At 48.0% G+C, this 21504-nt stretch overlaps 2 protein-coding genes across 5 annotated transcripts in view; one reads left to right on the top strand and one right to left on the bottom strand.

Moving 5' to 3' along the window:
• Positions 1-9659, top strand: part of SEPTIN8 (septin 8) — a 31558-nt gene extending 21899 nt beyond the window's left edge. The window contains exons 5-10 of one of the 3 annotated variants that reach the window (XM_048960167.1): positions 274-435; positions 1977-2073; positions 2439-2607; positions 2835-2967; positions 3561-3751; positions 9552-9659. In XM_048960167.1, the coding sequence (XP_048816124.1) occupies positions 274-435; positions 1977-2073; positions 2439-2607; positions 2835-2967; positions 3561-3751; positions 9552-9606 (807 nt within the window). In that variant the 3' untranslated portion in view covers positions 9607-9659. Of the gene's footprint in view, positions 1-273; positions 436-1976; positions 2074-2438; positions 2608-2834; positions 2968-3560; positions 3756-6174; positions 9518-9551 lie in introns of those variants that run through there. The other 2 variants (XM_048960168.1, XM_048960169.1) reach the window with 2 other exon arrangements.
• A 4626-nt stretch (positions 9660-14285) lies between these two features.
• CCNI2 (cyclin I family member 2) lies at positions 14286-21431 on the bottom strand. Of its 2 annotated transcripts, none has more exons than XM_048960171.1 (7): positions 20833-21431; positions 19648-19797; positions 19030-19164; positions 17923-17997; positions 16618-16758; positions 15380-15610; positions 14286-14694 (listed from the first exon to the last, which is right to left on the bottom strand). In XM_048960171.1, exons 2-7 carry the CDS (start codon positions 19759-19761, stop codon positions 14287-14289), a joined length of 1104 nt encoding a protein of 367 aa, XP_048816128.1. In that variant the 5' UTR covers positions 19762-19797; positions 20833-21431; the 3' UTR covers position 14286. The 2 variants fall into 2 exon arrangements, with proteins under 2 accessions (XP_048816128.1, XP_048816129.1); XM_048960172.1 differs by having other exon boundaries at positions 19648-19794.
• Between the last annotated feature and the right edge of the window lie 73 nt (positions 21432-21504).

Here is a 21504-nt window from a genome sequence, read left to right as displayed (position 1 = left end):
AGCCAGCACTGACGGGGTGACGGCTGCAGATGTGACAGTGATAATGGCTCTGTCTCTGCTGAAGCGTGTAGCAGAACACACAGGCAGGAGCAGAGGCTTTGATCTGCTGGTTGGGTGCATTTATTGCCGTTTGTCTGCAAGGCGTGTAGGCAAATGAGTGGAAAACTCTTCCCTCTGGTGTTCAGTGCTGCCACATCTCGCAGGCACAACCTCAGCTCCCCCCACTGCCCAGCTGTGCTGCTCACCTCTGCTTTGTCCTTCCTTCTGCTTCAGGTGAACATTATCCCGATCATTGCCAAAGCAGACACCATCTCCAAGAGCGAGTTGCACAAGTTTAAGATAAAGATTATGAGCGAGCTGGTCAGCAACGGTGTGCAGATCTATCAGTTCCCCACGGATGACGAAGCAGTGGCTGAGATCAACTCTGTGATGAATGTGAGTAATGCTGCCAACTGCAGGGCTTCCAGAAGTTGTGACACATTGAACTGCTGTGCAAAAACTCGTCTGAAAGGCAAGTTTCCTTGGGATTGTCCAGATGCTAAATCTGTTTCAAAGTCGAGCTGTGGATCTGACAGATGCCTGAGGCTGTCGCATACAGAATTAATTAAAATGTGGCTCTTATTTAATATCTGCAGGCTCTCTGGAGACACTCATCTCGGCTCTAGAGTTGGATTTATTGGATTTCTGAAAAATACTTCCTTCAAAATTCATTTTATCTGTTTTTAGGCTGCTTATCATTTGAGGAGGGAAGAACTTTGAATAAGAAATTGACAGTTAAGATCTACGTTATCCTTCCACTTAAGGACACTAAGCAGAGAGAACCCAATTTGAAGAAGGAAAAACTGTTAGGCTCCATTTTGTCTTATTTTAAACTCAAAGATCAAACTCAGATGTGGTGGAAGAATATGAAAAACCAATTTCAAGTTGAGGAATTTGGCTTTACTCCCAGCTCAGAGTTTTACCTTTTGTGGAATAGAGACAGCTGACGTGTTTTCGTGTTTGTTTGTTTGTTTCCTAAATAAAACATGTGGGAGGGATAAATGTGCTGCAGCCCTGAGCCCCGTGGGTGTACCACAGAGCAGTGTGCCTGGCCCTGGCTCCCTGCAGGGCTGTGCTTGTTGCCTTGAGTGCAGCCTTTGGTGCTTTGCAGCCTCAGAGAGCACGTGTTGCATCCTGCACGTGGCACAGCAGTTGTATGTGGGCACTGGAAGGGAACGGCCTGTGTGTGGATGTCTTTGCTTGTGTTTTCTGCGAGGCAGGGAGCTCCCTGCTCTTGGCACACAGAGAGATGGCAGCTGCGGGAGCAACCTGACAAATGGAGAGAGGCAGATCAGCAGTGATCCTGGAGTTCCCATAATATTTCCTCATTAAGTTCAGTCCAGCCAGCATTGCTAGTAAGCTGCTCTGCTATGGCAGAGGGGAAACTGCTCTGAGTGTTGGAGGGTAGAGGGCTTTGGAGGAAAGGTTTTTGGATAGACCCTGGGTTGGGATGAAGGCAACCTGGAGGTTAGGCTGACCTCTGCAAGGTTGGCCCAAGGACTGAGCCCTGGAATCACTGAGGCTGGAAAAGACTTCTCAGATCCCCAACCCCACCATGCCCACTGACCACATCCCGCAGTGCCACATCCCCACAGTTCTGAACACCTCCAGGCTGGTGATTCCCCACTCCCTGGGCAGCTGTTTCAGTGCCGACTGCTCTTTGGAGAAGAAATTATTCCCAATACCCAACCTGAACTTCCCCATGTGCAGCTTGGGGCCATCCCCTCTTATGCTATTGCTGTTATCCAGGAGCAGAGGCCAACCCCCTATTGCTGCCACCTCCTTTCAGGGGTCGTAGGGAGTGATGAGGTCTCCCCTGAGCTGCCTCTTCTCCAGACTGAACCATTCCAGTTCCCTCAGCTGCTCCCTATAGGATGTGTGCTCCAAACTCCTCACAGCTCCGTTGCCCTGAGTCTCTGCTGTCGCTTCTGTTTCAGGCTCATCTGCCCTTTGCTGTGGTTGGCAGCACAGAGGAGGTGAAGGTGGGGAACAAGCTGGTGAGAGCTCGGCAGTACCCATGGGGAGTGGTGCAAGGTAAGCTGCCACCTGCATGGACAGATGCATGCACCCTGCAGCTCTGCCCTTCCCAGTGTGTGCAGGAAAGTGTGCTGTGCTGCATGGGGTGGATGTGTCCCATGCAGCATTGTGTGGGTTGGCCAATCTTGCCTTTGAATTCCCATAACCACCAGCATCTGAAATAAGTTGTCTGAGCAATGCTTGGACATGCACCCACTCTGGCATGGTCAAAATGAATCACTGTATCCAAAGAGCTTGGTTATGCCATGGGGGATGGCAGTTAGACATCCATGGGAGGGGAATCTCTGGAGTTGGGCTGAATGTGCATTAGTGCTCCTCCCTCTCCTGTGCGTTTTGCTGACTCCTCACTTGTTTTCAATCAGTTGAGAATGAAAGTCACTGTGACTTTGTGAAACTGCGAGAAATGCTGATCCGAGTCAACATGGAGGATCTTCGGGAGCAGACCCACACCCGCCACTACGAGCTGTACAGGAGGTGCAAACTGGAGGAGATGGGCTTCAAGGACACGGACCCAGACAGCCAGCCCTTCAGGTGAGGGCCTTCACAGCTGCCATCGTGGTAGGGCACCAGCACCCCAAAGAAAAGCAGAGGTTTGTGGGTGATATCTGCCATGCTGGGCTGGAAGATATGAGCCTCGCATTTGAACTTGTTCCCTTCACTGCTTCTTTGTCCTTAATGAAGCAGGCAGGCATGCCTTTTCCCCATCCCTAAGTCACTGTTCTTCAGAAAGTCTAGATTCCGTTTGCTTTCTTCCCCAGCCTGCAAGAAACATACGAGACCAAAAGAAAAGAATTCTTGGGTGAGCTCCAGAAGAAAGAGGAAGAAATGAGACAAATGTTTGTTAACAAAGTCAAGGAGACGGAGGCAGAGCTGAAGGAGAAGGAGAGAGAGGTGAGTGTGCCAGAAACCCCTGAGAGGAGCCCAAAATACACTCAGCCATAGGATCTGGTCTCAGCAGCACACAAATCCTGGAATGCATGAGCAGATGCTTAGTAGACCTTGCCAGCCAAAGCAATACACACACATACATATATACACTCACACACACACCTTCCCCTGCTCAGGGAAGGGTGCACGGTGGTGTTTTCAGAGCAGCATCACTGGTTTAGATGTTTCAGAAACAGAAGTCTTGCCCTCCCTGTGCCGTGCGTAGGAGACAAGGCTGCTGCTTGGTGAGCAAAGGGCAGTGCAGAATGGTTTGGTGAGCATTGGGTTGGAGGTGCACAGTCGCAGGGGTTGGTGGTGGGAGGCCATGGGCAGCTGCCGTGCTGCAAGGGGAAACAGATGGACCATCTTCCAAGGAGTGAAGAGTCACATCATATCACAGAATGGCCTGGGTTGAAAAGGACCTCAAAGGTCAGGAATGTGGGATCCCACTGTGCCCTCGGTCTCTGAACTGAGATACGCGGGGGGTTCAGAGGACGGGGGGTTATGGGGCTGGTGGTTGTGCCTGGTGCAGTGCTCACAGTGCCTGTCTGCTGCAGCTGCATGAGAAGTTTGAGCACCTGAAAAGGATACACCAGGAAGAGAAAAGGAAGGTGGAGGAAAAGAGGAGAGAGCTGGAGGAAGAGATGAACGCCTTCAACAGGCGGAAAGTGGCGGTGGAAACCTTGCAGTCCCAATCCTTGCAGGCTACCTCACAGCAGCCGCTGAAGAAGGACAAAGACAGGAAAAAGTAAGTGACCAAACTGGAGTGTCTCCTTTGCCTCTGAGAGGGGGCAAGTTCTCAGACTGCAGCGTTTTGAGAGATAAGGAAAAAAGGGTTTTGGAACCCGAATTTTACCCTTCAGGCTTTGTGTAAAGTGCAGGAGAGAAGGGGCCACCTGTGCCAGGGGAAGCCCTGCTGGCTGCAGGGTGGCTGCTCAGTTCTGGGCTGTTCTCTAAAGGCCTGGAGCCCTGCAGGGCACGCAGCCATGGGAGCACATAGCTGCTGCATGCAGGAAGGGAGCTGAAAATTGCTGTACTGTCTCCCCAGCAGAGAGAAGCAGGGACAGCCTTGGCACAAGTGTGATGTCCTGCAGGCATGGTGCCCCATCCTGCTCTGCTCTGTGGCTTTAGGACCTCTTTTTGTGGAGTGCTGTTTATTTTTAGAGGTAGAGCTGTGAAAAGCGAAACAAAGCAGGTTAGAATGAAGAAACACAGAGAATTCATTAGGGCTGCATGTGATGCAGGACTCCAAGACAGAGTTCTGCTTGTGCTGAATAACTGGGAAAGCCCTTTTCCCCTAAAGGCAGAATTCTTATCTAGCTGCAGGTTAACTGACATTGCTGAAGCCAGTAGGAGTATGGAGGAGGGACATGCAATATAATGCTCTCTCAGCTGCCTGGTTATAATGATAGAGAAAGAAGGGGGCAAACAGGTTTATTTAAAGAAGATATATCTTTAAAACTAAAAATGGGGGTGGTGCTGTCCTGCCCCCAGCCATTTTGGTTCCCAAGGAGCACTGTGCAGGAACAGGATGAGGCAAGCTGACATGCAGGGCGCTCAGTTTGTCCCTCCAGCACTTACAGTTAATTTGCTGTCAGAGCTGCATGTGGTCCCAGCAGGTCACTGCAGTCACAGCCTGGTGAGAGGAAAGAGATGGCTGGGAAGTGATGCTCTGGTTAGCTCCTGGCAGCAGAGTGGTGCTGGGGCTCTGAGCCATTTGTTTCTTCCTAGGAAGGTAACAGCATGTGTTATTTAACTTATTTGCTTGGAATGTAAGTATGTTGGTGTTAAAATGGGTCTCCAGACCTGTCAGCATGCTCTGTGTGCATCCAACCTCACACGCAGTGCCCAAAGCAGTTTGCAAAACGTTCTGCTGGAAGTAAGGTCATATTGAGTGACTTCCAATAGGAGTGAGAGGCTGAGAACAGGACCCAGGTCTGACCTGTGGCCGTGAGCACTCCAAGCATGTGCTGCTCTTTGTGCTGCTTGGCGGAAATGCAGCAGCTTCCTGCCTGCAACAGAAATAGGCTTCCTGCTGTGCACAGCACACTGCAAGCACTGCTCTGCTCCCTGCCTGCCCCTGTGATGGGGCTGGGGGCAGTGGGGCTGCCAGGAGTGAGGGCAGCCTGTCCCTGTCCCTGGGTTCTCTGCAGATCTGGGGCCCAGCTGTGGAACTGCACTGTTAGTGGGGATAGAGCTAAGAAGTTCAGGAGAGGAAGCCGTTTGGGATGGGAGATATATTGTTGATGAGTTTGCAGCCTGGTTCCGAATGTGGGCATCTGTGCTGCAGCACACACATATGTTATCCAGGATAACAATATTCATAGAATGGTTGGGTTGGAAGGGACTGTGAAGATCACAGAACCACAGAATTCCAGAATGCTGGGATTAGAAGGGACCCCAAAGCCCTCACTCCCAGGCTGCGCTGGGCACCCACAGCCCTGGGCAGTGCTGCCAGTGCCTTGCTGCCCAAATTGTTAACTAATAATTGAGGACCAGGCTCCTCCCCAGTGCCTTGCCTTGCTGGTGCCCCCTTCCCAGACCCCCCTCCATCTGGCCACATGCTGGGAAGCAGCACGTCAGGGAGTGCAGCCCCAGCCCAGGAGTTGGGTTGATGCGACCACAGGACCTCACACACTGTGATGGGGTGCATGCACTCCTTGCTGAGCAGCACTCATGGTTTCCTTACCGGTGTGTTGCTCATCTGTGAGCAGAGGCACATCCCAGTGCTGCTGGTGGGGCTGCTGGGACTGGGATTGTGGGCTCCAGGGTAGGAAGAGGCATTTTCAGTGCTTTTTATTATTATTTTTTTTCCTTTTAATGGTTTGATTGATATATTTTTTTAGGAAAGGTGGTTGAGCCTCTTGCCCCCTCTGGTGCTTTAACGCAGGGTTTGAGTAGCATGAATAAATGAGAAATGGAGACAGCAGAACTGCAGGTGGGGAGAGGAAACAAACGTGTTTGTGCTGAGATTCTCTGTGCACACACAGCTGAACAGATGGTGCTTTGTGGTGTGTTGTTCGTGGCAGCCTTGGTGTGATGCCAGAGCACTGCTTGGCCTTCCCTCTCTTTTTTTCTGTTCTTTTGTTAATCATTTCACTACATTTTGCTTTTGCTTAATTTTCCTAATTTCAATTTATGCTTTTTTTTTTTATGTTTTGTTTCTTTCAGTTAATCACACACAGACTTTCAGGCCAAGAGTGGACTTGGTGCTTTCATGTGTTTAAGTTGCTTGAGTTCCCCACCCCGTGACCCTTCTCATAACATTGTGTGCGTGGACCAAAGCGAAAGAGACCACGAGCATCTCCAGTGGTTGCTGTGTCACGACTTGCTGTGATCTGTGCTGTGTTTGAGGACGTAACCTTACTGTGTAAATGCTTCTAAACAACATCAACTCATCCCCAAAGTGAGACGTCCTGTCCTAAGCCCAGCAGCTGTGTGTCAGGTGTCCGCAACAGTTGGCCTGAGCTCCCCTTACCCAGCAGCTGAATGCTCACTCCCTAGATTTCGTTTGATTGTCCTTGGTTATGGGGACTGTTCGAGCCATTGCTCCACTGTTTCCCTCCCTCTGAAGGTGCTCAGATGGGAGGAGAGGTGTGAAGGATGCCGAAACGTTTATTTTTCTAACAAAATCCTGGATTTGAATAAGTTTAGAACAGGGGCAAAGCCCAGAGCTCAGAACCTCCGCCCTGGGAACCTTGGTCCGAGTCACCCCTGTTCCCCTAATTATATATTTTAATCCTGAATTTCTCTATAAACATATTCTTCCTCATTTATAATATATATACATATATATATATATATATATAGAAAGAGAGAGTGGTTAATAAAACTCATGGGACAACGTTTTGAATTTTCTTTACCGCTGAAGTTAGAATTTCTATATAGAAGGGTTTTCCATACGTGTGTGTTGTGTCCTGTGGAGCTACAGGAGCTGTGGCACTTCTCACTTAGCAGCACAATTCACTGCCCTGGAAAAACTCTTGAAGCAGTCATCTTTCCTTTGTGGTTGTTAAAAAGGAAATAGCCGTAAGCACACACGTGCTGAGGAGATCCCTGGCCGTGAGCTGTGCTGCTTTTATGGCACTCTGCTCCATCTCACTGCTTTGTGATAGGCAGAACACAGCTGCACGGAGGCACACAGCAGTGTTCTCATGGAAAAAGGGTCGGACCCAATTCCATCAGACAGCAGATGGGACAGCTATTAAATATCAGCCCTGCAGTGTCCTTGGAGTTCCAGCAAATGCTGCTGTGGCTGAGTATTTGGTGGGAGCGTGTGCATTTCTATTTAGGCATTAATGTTCGAGGATTTCTCTCATTATTTTTCCTTAAAGCCCCATCCTTATGCTGAGCTCTGGCTCCGAGGTGCAGGTCTGTGTGAAGGGCACGATGCTGGATGAGGCGTATCCCATTGAAGCAGCTCTTTCATTTTTCCTTAATGTGTGCTCAGGTGTGAAACTGTTTTCGTACGGACGTTGTCCCTCTGTGTGGGTGCACTGCCAGTCCTGTTTGTGTGACTTGGTGTGAAAGAGCCTCTCACAGTGCCCTCTGGAATGGACCAATGCGGAGATGCACGCAGGCTGCACCAGCTGATGGCTGAGCACGGGGCTGCCCAGGCTGTGCTGCTGGGATGCGTTTTGTAGAGTAGCCCTCGTACCAAGAGAGCCGATGTGGTTTTTATTGAGGGAACATACAAAGAACACAACTGATGGTTACATCCAGAACAGCTCCAGCTCACCATTGACTCACTTTGCTCATGCAGCGAATCAGGGGCACAATTTTGATTATTGCTAATGAGAGAAGCTCTGGTGTGCTAATTGCCTGTGTGAGCAGAGCTGTGCTGGAGCTGTTCTGCTTCTCAGGGCTGATGCTCCCGAGGCCTGGAACAGAGCTCTGACCACACTGCAAACCTTGCCACGCTTTTCCACTCAATGTTTTTTTCCTGATCTTGTGCTGCAGCCAATAAGATCTATGCAAATACTTTCTTTCTCCCCTGGTTCAGCAGAAATCATAAATCCTTTTTCCTCAGGATAAGAGATAGTTAGGGAAACGACGATAGCAACAGAGGTGTAGGAGCCTGCTGACCCGTGGCACTGCGGAGAAATCCCAGCTTTCCCTGGAGAAGAGATTCAGAATGTACATAATGATATGCTGATGATGATTCTGTATTCACTGACATTACTGTGACGGTCGTCCCTTTCCTCGCAGCTGTCTGTTGACCTCAGGTCCATCTGCTCTTTGGGACAGTCACCATCAAAGTCCAGCAGCAGAGCTCAGTTTTTGCCCTCTTGCACTCGAAGTGCGTGGTTTTCCCTTCTTGGCTGAGGCAGGATTTAAACACGTGGCCTATAGAGCAGTTCTGCATCTTATTTTTATTTAACGAGTTGTGAATGCGTTGCGATGCTGATCTCAGTGCAGCCTGAACCTCCCCTCCTGCAATCAGAGCACGTGGCAGGACCGCCCTCCAGGATGGGAGCCATTCAGTTGCACTTCTTTCAGCCATCTCATACATTTCTCTGTACCACGTTGGCATTAATGGGGAAAAAACTGTTATTGTTTAAACGTTGACCACCATCCTCACTGTGTGCTTCCTAAGCTAAGAGGTGCCTGTGGGGCTGTGAGCTCTGCAGTCTGCCCGCTCGGAGCAGGGAGGGGTGCACTCCGAGCACTGCAGCCATTTGCTTTGCCATTCCAAATGTGTTGGGTGATTTTGCCTTTCTTTCTTTCTTTTTTTTTTTTTGACTTTCAGTTCTTTCCGCTCACTTTGTAATTATTTTTTTTTTCTTTTATTAAATCTCATGTGTATTTTGAGTTTTTTTGTGGTGTCGTTTATTTGAGCAGTGCATTTCCTGTGCTGTCTGGTTGATGTCTGTGAAATGGCAGTGTGTAAAGCACGGAAGGTGTTCCCAAATCTCAGGTCTTATGGACTGGGAACACTGAGAAATACGATGAACCAACTTCTACATCACACACGATCCCTGACCCAGAGGGAAGTCCTAAGGCGTCGATCCGAATGCAGTCCCTCCTTGAGCCAAAGCTGTCTAAGTTCTCCTCTGTGGGATTTGTGTACCTACCAGTGTTTTTGGGGATGTAATGACAGTTGATCAAAGCACAGCCCACAGATGGTGTCTGGATGGTATCTCCCCTTAACAGAATAGGAGCAGGATGGGCCTTTTCTAGAGAAACACATCACTTTCCTTTTATATGGCTAGGAAAAGTGCACAGCTTCAGCCTGGGGTTCTCTTTTGGGGGATGGTGGCTGATGGAGCTCTACTCACAGCCCCATTTGGTGTCAGCTCTGTGGGACGTTGCTGCCTGAGGAGCTCAGCTCAGCCTCTCTGGGTTTTATTTGCTGCTGGGCTGAGGCCAGTGCTGCACTGAAGGCCAACCTGAACCCCAACCATACGGCTTGGCTGATGAGTGCTGCCCAGGTGGTGCTGCTGATGGAGGTTTGTCCAGCAGCGTGCATCAGATTTGTACTTCAACCTGTCTGTACTTAATGCGATGATCTGACGCTTAAATATGATTCTCTTTTGTTCTTTCTGTAGCTTTTTTAGTCTTCCCAGCGCATACTCCATAACAACAGGAAGATATGTTAATTAGAAGATTTATTAAGGCCAAAACATCTCATGCAGAAGAAATTAATTGGTGCTTTCACCTTTAAGCTTGCAATATATTGCACAGAAGAGATTGTGTAGCAAGGACTAAGATACACTGATTGATTGGGAAAAGTTTGCTTGATCAGGTCTCTTGATAAAGTTGAAACCCAAGGTATTTGCCAAAAGATAACCTGCTAATTATGGCTGATGCATGGCTTACACTGAAACCAAACACTGACCTCTGGGTGAGGGCCCAGCCGTAGCATTTAACACTGTGACTGAACTTCCAGGGGAGAGGAACAAAGTTGGGTTGGTGGAGAAGCGCTCAGCGTGCTGCTTGAGCTGCTGCTGCAGTGGGATTTGGTTTGTTCCTCTCCTTGTCTGGCTCGGGATGTCACTCCAGAACCTCTGACCGACCTTAACACTACTGCTGGAGTCTAACATTTCTGAGCAATAAGCAATAACTTTTCAGCAGCTTTGTTCTGTAGACTTACAGGTGTTGTAACCCAAATCCCTGACCACCAGTTTCAGTGTTACCAGGGCTGTGCCCCCCATGCCTCAGTGTCAGCCCTTTCCAGCGCTCCGTGCTGCAGGCACCTGCCCAGCTCTGCTCCTGCCCTTGGGCTGGGGATGCTGGGTGAGCACAGAGCCATCTTAAAGGACAGAGCTCGATGTGACCTCCTCATGACGGGGAAGCAGTTCAAAGCTAGAGCCTGGGCTGCGACTCCTGTGTTTATGATGCACTGAGTTCTTTTTTTACACAAACACTTGTTGAAACAAATAAAAAAGCACAGTGCTCCTGCCCAGGTCTGGCGTCACGCAGGACCAGGGTGGCCCCAGTTCCTTTTCATTTTAAACAAACCTGTAAAGGAATCTCAGGACTGACCTGCTTGTACCGAGGTTGGGTTTAATAAAAACAGAACTGACTTGTTTAACAAACATCTGTTAAACACGTTTTGTGCACTGCTTACATTCACTGGAGGAGCACAGTGCTATGTCCACGTGTTCAGCCTTCACCGCTGCCCCTTCTCACTGCCACCTCGTGCCTGGCCGGGCTGCAGGACTGGCCATAACCTGGTCCTTTGTAGGCCAGAAGACGCTCCCAGCCCTCACCACCACCACCACACACTGGGCAATGCCACCCAAGGGCTGGTGGCTCTGGCTCTGGTGTGACAGAGCCCAGCAGGACTTCCCCTGAGCTGCCTTCATCACCGCCTGCATTTGCTGGGACAGGCTGGTGTACAGGTGCTGGCTGTCGTGAGCAGGACTGAGCTCCTGTCCTCAGCACACCCTGTGCACGGCAGTCACCTCCAGATGCCCTTGCAGCGGCTGCAGATCCAGAGCTAGGAGTGCTTTTCTGCTGGCTGCATCCAGCATCGGCTCTGTGCCCCGCGCTGGGCAGGAGGAGAGCTGGAGCAGTGTGTGACCACTGGGCTGAGCTGTGCAGTGAAATGCTCTGATCTGATTGCAGTGACCGTGGCTTGGTCACAAATGGGATTAATGTTGCATAAGGAGGGGGAGTTGCAGACACCTGCCAGGACTTAAAGCATCATTTAAGTGTACTTTTCTGCATTCTTAAGGAATCGAACCGTAAGTACTGTTTAAACTGAATTTAAAATGGTAGAGCTAATCAGCAAAAAGTACACCCTACACACAGATGCTGCAGAGGCAATCTCTCCGCTGTTTTCCTTTATCTTGATCCATTCTGCCACCATAAGAGTTGTTTTCATTTGAGCAGCTGTAATAAATGAACACTTAGATTGTTACCCACCCACCATAAGCAGTGATAACAAGTCAGGTTTGTCATCTAAGGCATCTGGTGCTGCTGCTTTGAAGTAAGGCAGCTTTATTCCTAAATGCAGCTGTTCTGGCACGGCTCGCTCCAGCTGTGACATGGCTTCTTCCATGGTGTTTTATGAAGGATAGATGTGGCAGCAGCTGGGGATGACTCTGAATTGCTTCTCTGTTTCTCATTTAATGTTTGGTTCATATTTACTTTTTGGTTCTGATTCTGAATCTGAGACCCTATGGGCAGCACTGGTATCCATCAGGAAACTTCCTGTAGGACCAAACAGTTCCTTGGGTTCTTGCTGCAGGTGCTTTTTGGTGCAAATGCAGCTTTGCAAGGTATCGTTAATCATCAGGCATTTGGAAATCTGGCCTGAATTAAGGCAACAACAACAGACATCTGTTCCTGAATTGTTCCTCACCTGGGATGCTAACCTGCTCTTAGCAGTGCACTGTCCAAGCTCCTGTTGATTGAAATGGGTTAGGATGGCCACAAGCTTTTATTGGCTGGATGCATGCTGTGTTGGTCTTGTTCCCAATACCTTGTGCAGAAAGACTGCGGGGAGGTGCTCCCAGCCTTGGACTTGGCTCTCCCAGAAAGAAGGGTACGTAGCAAGAATGATCCTGTTGCAACTGCAGCTTGTTCCTGAGCTTTGTGGTTTCTTCAAGGCAGGAAGTTCAGTTCTGAACAATGTCAGCAACACAAAGGTAAGAGGTACAGGGAGATACCAAGCAATGCTTTCAACCTGCTGAGGACAAACCATGAGTGTAAGTTCCCTTATTGTAACTCAACACTGGCAGAGGTGTGCAGAAAGGATCTGTGCTACCAGAGAAGCAGTGCGTGCTGCAGAGCAGGCAGGCTCCAGCTTTACTGTTCCCGTTCCAATGTGGCATCCTGCATCCCTATGGGAACACGGGGTTCTGCTGGGCTGCTCAGCGCTGCCTTCATCTTTCCCATGTTGCCCCATTACTGTGTGCTTTTGAATACTGCTCATTATTGATTGCAGAGGTTTTGGAAAGCAAGTTTGTGGATGGTTTGTAATGTCATTCACCTTCCAGGTGAGAAACTACACATAGAGGCTCAGTGCTGGGGAGGCGAAACATTGGGTAGGAGCTGTTGTGCTATGAGGGCACAGCGTGGAAATCACTGTGTGCAGAATTCTTCTGCTGACATTTGCACTGGTTAATGCAGCTGGTGAAGATTCACGAGATAGGGCAGAAAAAGAGACAGGAGGAAAAGCAGAACGAGGCACAGAGCCCCACTTCCTGCAGGGACCTCTGTGAGCATCAGCTTTGGCTGGGTTCATCATGGAGCACACTGAGGACATGAGATTGAAGCTGTATTTTATTGGAAATAACTACAAAAGACAACTTGCCTCCTCCCAAAGTCAGGCATTTCAGTCACAGCTTGTGATAGAAAAGGCAAGCGGCACAGTGCTGCAGAGAAGAGCTCTGCCACACACAAAAAAGCTTCCCTACAGTCCATAGGTAGGTTTAATAAATAACGTGTCATAAGAATGCTTTTGCCTCTGGGACACCTTGTAAACTGTGTCTGGGCTACGAGGGTGAGCAGAGCCTTCTTGTGAGCTGCACAGCCCCCTGCAGCTCAGCACTCCATCAGCAGTACCTGCAGTTTGCCTCACGGAACCTGCTTTGCTTTCGGCACCGATTTGAGTGCCATCTGCTCACACAACATTTGCACCACGTCTTCAATACTAAATATTTATTTCTAGAACCTTTCTGCTCTGCTTTTTTTGCAGTTTAAAAGGAAAACTTGACTTTTGCCTTGCACACATACAAAGTTTATTCATTTCCGAGCGCTAGCTGTGGCAAAATTTAAATGTAAAACTTTGGAAAGCTTTATCTGTTAACAGAGCTGCTCAGGACATCACTCCTGCAATGCCTGTGGTTCAGGAATCCCTCTTCTTCAAGGTAAGATGAGGAGCAAAGGAAAGAAACTTTGTTCCTGCACTGAAGAGTGCATCTGTAAAGCAGCATGAGGATTTCCTTGCTCCTATCTTATCCCTGTTCCTATTTATTTATCCTGTATCACTAACTAAGACACCTGCTCAGCATTTAGCCTGTGATGCTCTGTCTGAAGACCTTCCCTGTTCTGTGACTTGCAGGTATGGTATTGCTGTTCATGCACTATGCTCTGGATTGCACTTTCAAACTAGTGCAACAATCACATGAAAATGCTGGCCCTATTGTTTAAAACAAATTGCAAGGAAAAATTTCTCATATATCTTCAAAGAATGCCTAAGGCTGGTTTTAAAAGTGCAACAGAGGCTTAAACTGGCCTATGTAGTTTGTAAAACTGCTTTGCCTCATAGTGGTGAGAAAACAGTTGAAGGCATTTTGCATTGTCTAGTCTTAAGGCAGAAGAAATAGCACCCTGAATGGCCCAAACTGGTCAGTGAGGTCTGCAGTTCTGACTGCAGATAAGCAATTTCCCACAGCTTGTAGGAACCTGGAATGAGTCTTTAGTGGCTTTTACCCAGAATGGAGCCCAAAACTCGGATCCACGGTAAGGCTTTAACAAAAACTAGATGGTTTGGCTCATGGCCTTTTCACTATTAAATCAAATAAAGCTTCCCATCTGAGGGCTCATAAGCTGAGACATCTGGTGCTCCGTGGCACAGCTTGTAGCCTTCTGCCACACTGATCCCTGAGTTGTAGGACTGTGACCCAGTCCCTCCTCTCCCCAGCTTTCTGTATTTACGTGGTGTTAAAAGTGGAGCACACTACTTAGAAAAGATACAGCATAGGAGAATGACACCATTTCATCATTGCCCTCTGAAAAACACAGCAGCACTCTTGCTCTGTTGTGTTCACTGTCCTGTTTGCTGGGACCAACCAGTACTGAAATACTGCTTCCAAGGCAGGATGGTCTCCACTATTCCCTTCCAGGTGGCTGCAGGGGAGGACATGGGGAGCTGCATCCTCCAGACCTCAGCTGAGGGCACAAGCCACCCATGTGCCCCCTCCCACCATCTGCTCCCCTGTCCTCACTGTACAGGTATCTGAATCCATCGTAGCATTCATCTGTCTCCATGGTGCCATCAGGGATTTGGGCTGTAGCAGACATGACAGCCGCTGAAACTGGCTGCCTTGCAGCGACCTGCAGCCTCACTTGATGAGAATTCTTCAGTTCAGAAGAGTAATAGCAGGGAAACTTGGCCTCAGTATCGCCCTGGATGGCTGGAGTGATGGGACAAAAAATATAAATGGCGTTGGATGGCTCTAAGTGCATTAGCTCTTGATCCACGAGCTCTTTGCAGTGTGTGAATTCAGTGCAAGTTACCTGTAAAGAAAGTAAGAATTATTTTTTTTGGTAAATTCATACAAAATTATTCTCTCCTCTGGCTTCTGTTCTAGCAGCTGTGTAATTGGGGGGATCTTAGGGACAGGCTATTCCGGATACCTCAGCTGATGCATAACAGCAGTATGCACATTGGCCCTGATGCAAAACATTTAGTCAGGAGCTCCTAAACTAGTACACAAAAGGCAGGCAAGCACTCCCTCTCTTTTTAGGAGGCTACAACAACCAAGAGGGACAGCAGATAGCTAGGTTATGTCAAATAGTCAAGCTGATGAGTTGACCGTAAGCTGCCAACCTGGGTCGTTTGCCTTCTAAGTGTACTTTCTTAAAAGAAGAGTGTTTTATGAAACTGGGGAAAAGTTTTAATAATGCAGAGCTTGCTTCTTGTATGTATCATTAAAAGTGAAATTGATCATACTTAAAGTAACTGCTCTTAGATGTTCCTCAGGCTTCAGTCGGGAGGCAGGGAGCTGAGCTATCTGTGGCCAAGCTCTTTTGGAAGCCTCTGAAAAGTCAGCCAAAGGTAGCACTAACAAAGGTAGAACATGGACACAGGCTTCTCAGGAATCTGCTAAAATGCAACGTGGGTTGCAAATACACGTGCTTTATTAATCTGCCAGTGTCTTGGCCTCAAGATATCGCGACCAAAGGCCGTTTTGACTCCTACCTGTGCTTTTTTTAGCAGATCAGTAATAACAGGAAACCAATCAGGAGTCTGCCTCTCCAGCTCTAAGGTGATGATCACCAAAGCCAATGTGGAGCCCTTAAACTGCACTAGTTGGTGGCAAGCCATACAGTGCTGTAGCTGTTTGGTCAAGAATGCAACGTGGCGAGAAGGATTCGTCTGAGGCAGCCCGTTTAGTAGATGGGGCCAGTTGGACATCACCATGGCATGGAACTGGAGAGAAGAAAAAAATATATATATATATTAGAAAAAAAATTATAAAAAAGCAGAGGTCAGTGAACTTTATATGTTTTCATATGTTATCAACCAGACGTACAGACTCAATTTCATCTCATATCAGGAGGCCTAGAGGGTGTCCCCCCTGTCCCTGCCCCTCTTTTTTTTGTGTTTGTACTTGCCAGCCACCAAACTGTTTTTTGAGCTTATAATGAATGTAAAGGTCTGTGTTTCCTAATAATTTCTGGGGTTTCTACTTTATCCAGATTGCTATCTAGGAGATTCAGTTCAGACCAGCACATATGAAGAGAGTAAAACCAGTAATAATGACTGTACTCTGAATTTACTGAGGAAACAAGAAGAAAGGCAGTTTTTACAATCAGCAGCCTAAGATGGCTTAATATTTGCACATAACCTTATGAAAGGGTTCCAGGATGTTTGTATCATATGATTTTTGCCTTACTAGCACATGATCCTTTCTTGAAGACAAAGTTCAATCATTTCTATTGAGTATTTAGTAACTGCGACGTGAACTAAGTGCCACATTGGGGTCTAATTGCATAAAACCAGGGTGAAGTATCAGTGGGATGAAAAGGAAAGTGGTTTGAAAAACCTGTATATGAAATGTAGCAAAACTGATAGCTTTCTATGTACAGTATTAATAGAATGGAAATAGTTAGAAATATTTTTGCAGTGTGTATTTAAAAAAAATTAAAATGACGTATAGTTGTGCATTATGAGAATCTTTTTAATGTCCATTTTAGTTGTCCTTTAAAGATGGGAGTAGATTTTTTTGAGCAAAATGAAAGGTTTTAAATAGCAGTAAATTAAAAAATGCATAATCACCATAACATTCTTCAAAAGACTTGCAGATAGCTAAGAGCTGGTAGTCTACAAAGCATCTTGGGAAGGATGTGTGATGTGTGCACATCTGTGTTTTCTAGTCTCATTTGATAAGAAGTTGTTTCTTTAAACAAAACAGAATTGCAAAACATAGTGCTTACAATGTGTAGGAAATCCATTGGTGTTGCTGTGTAAAGATCCCAGTGAAGCTTATCTAGTATAATTCTTTCCATTCTCAAGATCTCAGCTGGAGAGCGTTTACAGCCACTCTGCACTGCAAGCGTCTTCACCGATGGTATTACCTGTTAAAAAAGATTAAAGGAGTTAAAAAATAATAAAGAAGCCAACTTCTTACACAGTGCTGTGTGCGTTTCTCTGTACTGTGCTCTGAAAAATCTGTGCTCATCCCAAAGCACAAAGCAGGATGCTTTGGTCAGGAGACCACTTAGAAAATTGCCATTCTGAACACAGGCAGGGCGTCCTCCTCCCAGGGCAGCTGGCAGTGAACCCAGCCCTACAGCAGGAGCGATGCTGTGAGCCACCTGCATGCTGCACTGCGAGGCACATTCCCTGCTACCTCGTTAGCTTTGCTCCCCTGATGAGCAAGGAGAAGGTTTCCAGTTTTACAGAGACTTTCGTGGTTGTCTCGTTTCCTGTGGTCATTGGCTCAGCTTCTCCTTTTTAGCTGAGGGGAAAAGAAGAATAACCTCAGCGTGATGCACCCTAAGAAGGCCTATGAAGAGCATTTCACTACAGGAGCAGTTCATTAAAAGAACTGCCTGCAACTCCTAAGTTTCCTGTTCCTTTTCAAAACAGAATGAAGGAAAGAGGAGAAACAGAATCTGAAATGCTTTTCAAGGTCTATTTGGCTCATGTCTGTCAATGTCTGGAGAAGTGTGTGCCATGACGGGTTTCAGCTATGTGCACTGGGTAATTATCCCTTGTAATCTCATACTTACATGGGTACTTGCTGATTCTATGTGTTCACCTTGAGGTGCAGACCTGAGTCATTTCCTCACCCAGTTCAGTAACTGGTTTTGAATTGAAGCAAACTCATCTATCTGAAATCTCCTCTAAAGAATCTCTGCTCTGTCTTGCCTACCCTATCCTCCCAGGACCCTTCACAACAGAATTACAGCACCTTGATGTCATGCACACAAAGCTGTGCACGTGTGTCTTGGCTGTTACTAGATCAAGCTTTACTGCGAGCTGTGAATTCTGATGAGGAGAGGTTTAAGTGCAGCAGGGGAATACATTCATTACTTTACAGTGACCTTGAAGGATGAAGGACCAACTCTTACTTATGCTGAGGAAATGGGACTGAAAATGTTACTGCCACCCCTTTGGGGCTATGCAGGGTAAACAAATTTACACTTCCTCATTATGCCCAAGTTGATGAAAGACCTGGAAATGCAAACAACTTGAAAAGATGGATTTAGAGTATTTAAAATGACAAGTGTACAGACCTCATCTTCTTCGTTGGTTTTTGCTGCAAGGACAAGGCAGGATATTGCTATGCACTGAAGATATTTCAGTCGAGCCTGAAGGGAGAAGACAACACTGAGTAACAAAGATAACATCTTGGGGGAAATAACTGTCATTCTACTGCACATGCACAAGTTTCAAATTTTCATTTCAGTGGCAGCTGCTTTGGAATCAGTTCAGCTGCAGCAAGATTCACTTGAAGCCAGAAACAGCAAGGAAATCTGAAGTTGAACAAGTCCTCTTTTTGGTCTTACTGTTATTCACGTATCTCACAGTCTCAGACCACACAATGTCACACTATCTACAACGTGGTGTTCTTCCTCCTCTTAACTGAGATATTACTATGCTTTTGTCAAGCAGAATTAGGAGTTGCAAGGCACGTAACTTTATTGTTGCTTCAATGTCAGAAGTTGGCCTCACAGTTTTGTTAAAAGCAATGGTTTTGAGACTACAACATTCAATGTGATAACGCCTTCTGTTTAGCGGAGGCAGCCAGATGATGATGAACTCTTCATGCTTATCACAGCTTTTGGACTCCAAAGTCACACAGACTTCTACTGTGGACTGTGAATCAGTAAAACCTCAGCAAACACTCAGGTTCATAGGTGTGTGGGAACCGTTGAGTTGCTGCCTGCACCACTGATTGAGCACCTGGGAAAGGACCTGGTCAGCCCTGGGAGCACAGGTGAAGGCAATTCAGCTGTGTGATAGGAAGGGGTGGAGGCTGGCTGCTCCTCTTAGACCTCATTTAAGGGCTGACTGCCACTGGGGAAGGATCTTTTTCTGGAGATCCCTCCTTTGTGGAGTTTCCCCTGTGAGCCTCAATCTTCAGAAACAGGTGAGTAGTCCTTCTCTTATAACATTTTTCTATTGCATTAGTCCCTCTGTCCTTAGGCCTTGCATCACCTTTCCATTGTGTTGATCTTTTTGATGGTTACAATAGGTATGTATTCCCCAGAAAAGACCCTGGCTGCTCCCTAAGTCTGCTGCCAAATACAGTACTTCTTTTGTGTAAAAGAGGATGTAATCAGGTTATACATCTGCAACCAGCAATGTAAACAGACAAAAAGCTGAAAGAGATTCTTTACCTTTACTGATGCTAACAACCGGTTAAGGATGCTGATAGATAAAGCAAAAGTTTCAGAGTGAAGCTGGAACTGAGAGCTTATTTCTGCAATCCAGAGTATGGTTTTCTCATAACATGAGGGAGAGATATCTGTACCCTGAGGGGAAGAAGTTAGGAAAAAAAGGTTAGGAAAAAAAAAAGTACACTTAGCACTTTGATTTCGTTAACATATCTCCAAAGGAAAACTCCAATTATTCTAAGTGCTCTAATTAACATTTTAGATGTCTCCAGGCTTGAAATGAAGATATTGCTGTTGGCTGTGTATACAAAGAGAGGGAAAGGGCAAATTGTTGGAGCAGTTTAAAGCACTCATCCATGTTGCACAGCTCTTGCCTGCTCCATCAGGCTTCCCCAAACTACCTGAGTCAAAGCAAAATGCAAAGCAACTCTAAACTCATTTTACATGGGGTATTAATGTGGTGTCAAACAAAACAAACACAGACCCTCCTCCCCCTCTATTCCTTAAGATTCATCTATGCAGGATGACTTTTGCGTTCAGGTGGGTCAGGATGGCAGGACCAGCACTGCATGTCTGCAGGGAGATGCCTTAAGTGCTGCTAAAGAGAACGAGGGAGAATACCTTCAGGGTAAGGTTCTGGAAAACGGGCACTTTCCAAACCCTAGCCTCTCTGACTAAGGCATTTTCCAGGAAGCAGGCAAGCCTTGGGGTCTGTGGAGGTCCAGGGCACTTCATAGTAACTCCTTGAGCCAGTTTCCCAGGCGGGAGCTGCTGCCAAAACCAAGAAAAGAATTATAAAGCAATATACCACCTCCTTGTGCTAGGTATGGTTTCCTCTCGTGCTGCCTTTCCAATGCTGAGAACTAAGTCAGGGGCAGCCATATAGTTTGTGTGCTGATGAGCAAAAACAACTCTATCATCCATCCTGAGGAAACTGATGAGGGAAGAAAAAATGTCTGAGAGCTAAACTGCAGCTTGTTTTTTGTTTTTTTTTCCACCTTTGGGCCATACAAAGGCTTCCTCTGGTCATCTTAGGTTGGGAGTACATAGCACTCCATTCAGCTGTCCCTTTGTAGAGCTATTAAGTTGCAACCCACTGTCAGCTGATTTTGAGTTTCTGGCAAATACAGGTCTATTGTTTCTGCAAAAAAAAAAAAATCTCCAATATTGTTCTTAGGACTGAACTCTCAATGAGTATTTTTCCTTGAAACAATTCAATCTTCCTGTTGCTGTTGAAGGCACACAACACTATAGAAGCAGCACTCTCCAGGCTATGCATGTATGCATGAAATAAAGGTATCTGAGTGCTCCCATCTAAAGGGCAGTGAGAACCTGAGATGGAGCATTTCAGTACTTGTATTTCAGTGTCTGGCTAACAGCAGAAAAAAAAGATGTTAGATCTAGAGCTTCTGCTTTACTCTATCTGCGCAGTGGTGGATGAGGGCTCGTGGCTTCGTGCCTCCAATCGCCCTAAACTGAGTGAATCCTCTGGAAACTGTTGATTTCTAAAGCTGCAGATCTGCGATGTGAGCGTTTCACCGCACGGCTTTGGCTGCGTCTCACGAACACCCGACAGCCCGGATCGTTGCAGCAAAGCGACCAACCGCGTAAGGCTTATCCGAGCGGGTCGATGCTCTGAAGTTTCTCTTTTTGTAGCTGGAGGGAAATAATTCACTCGAGGCTCCCCTACAGCTTAACCGCGACCGTCCCATACAATCACACCGATCCGCCCCGTTCCTGCCTTTCTTTCCCCGCAGCACGGAGAGCTCCGGCCGGCAGCATCCCCCGCCCGCTCCCCGTCCTTACCCTCCAGGACGGGTCGCGCTGCGAAGGAGCTCCGTGGGCGGCCTGGCACGGAGCCGAGAGCAGCGACGACTCCGTCAGGCGGGGCCGCACCGCCCTCAGCCTCCGCGGCTGCGCACAGCCGGGCCCGGAGCGCCGCGTAACGGGAGCGAAGGAGCTCCGCCGTCACGGCTCCGCTCTCGAGGCGGCGCTGCAGCGCGGGCTCCGGACGGAGCTCTGCCGTGGGGTGACGGGCTGACTTCGGCACAGCCCCGCGTCGCGCCCGTCCCTTCCCGGCCACGCCGCTGCCGCAGCCCCGCTCATCGCGGCTCTGTCGTTCCGGTCGCGGAGCGGAGCGGAGCCCTCGTGGCAGCCGGGCCCTGCTCCTCGCTGACGGTCTGTGCTTTTGCACTGGGAGTCTACACAAATAACTGCGTGTGTGAGGAACGTATGGAGAAACGGACGGATCTGTGAGGGAGTGCGGCGCTGCGGCCATGTCGGCCCGGAGCGCGGCCGGAACCCCGCGGGGCGATCATCGCGCCGAGTTCCATCACGCGCCCTCCGCCGCCCCGTCCCGTGGTTCCCGTGGCGACGCCCCGCCTCACGCCGCGGCTTTGTCCCTCCCACCTCCTCCTCTCCGCTCACGCCATTGGCTGCCGTGGTGGCGGGGGGCGGGCCGAGCCCCTCCTTTCCCCG

The sequence above is a fragment of the Lagopus muta genome, chromosome 14 (assembly GCF_023343835.1).
Source record: "Lagopus muta isolate bLagMut1 chromosome 14, bLagMut1 primary, whole genome shotgun sequence".
Lineage (NCBI taxonomy): Eukaryota > Metazoa > Chordata > Aves > Galliformes > Phasianidae > Lagopus > Lagopus muta.
Note: the sequence above shows the minus strand (reverse complement) of the source record. Positions and strands in the feature narration are given on the sequence as shown.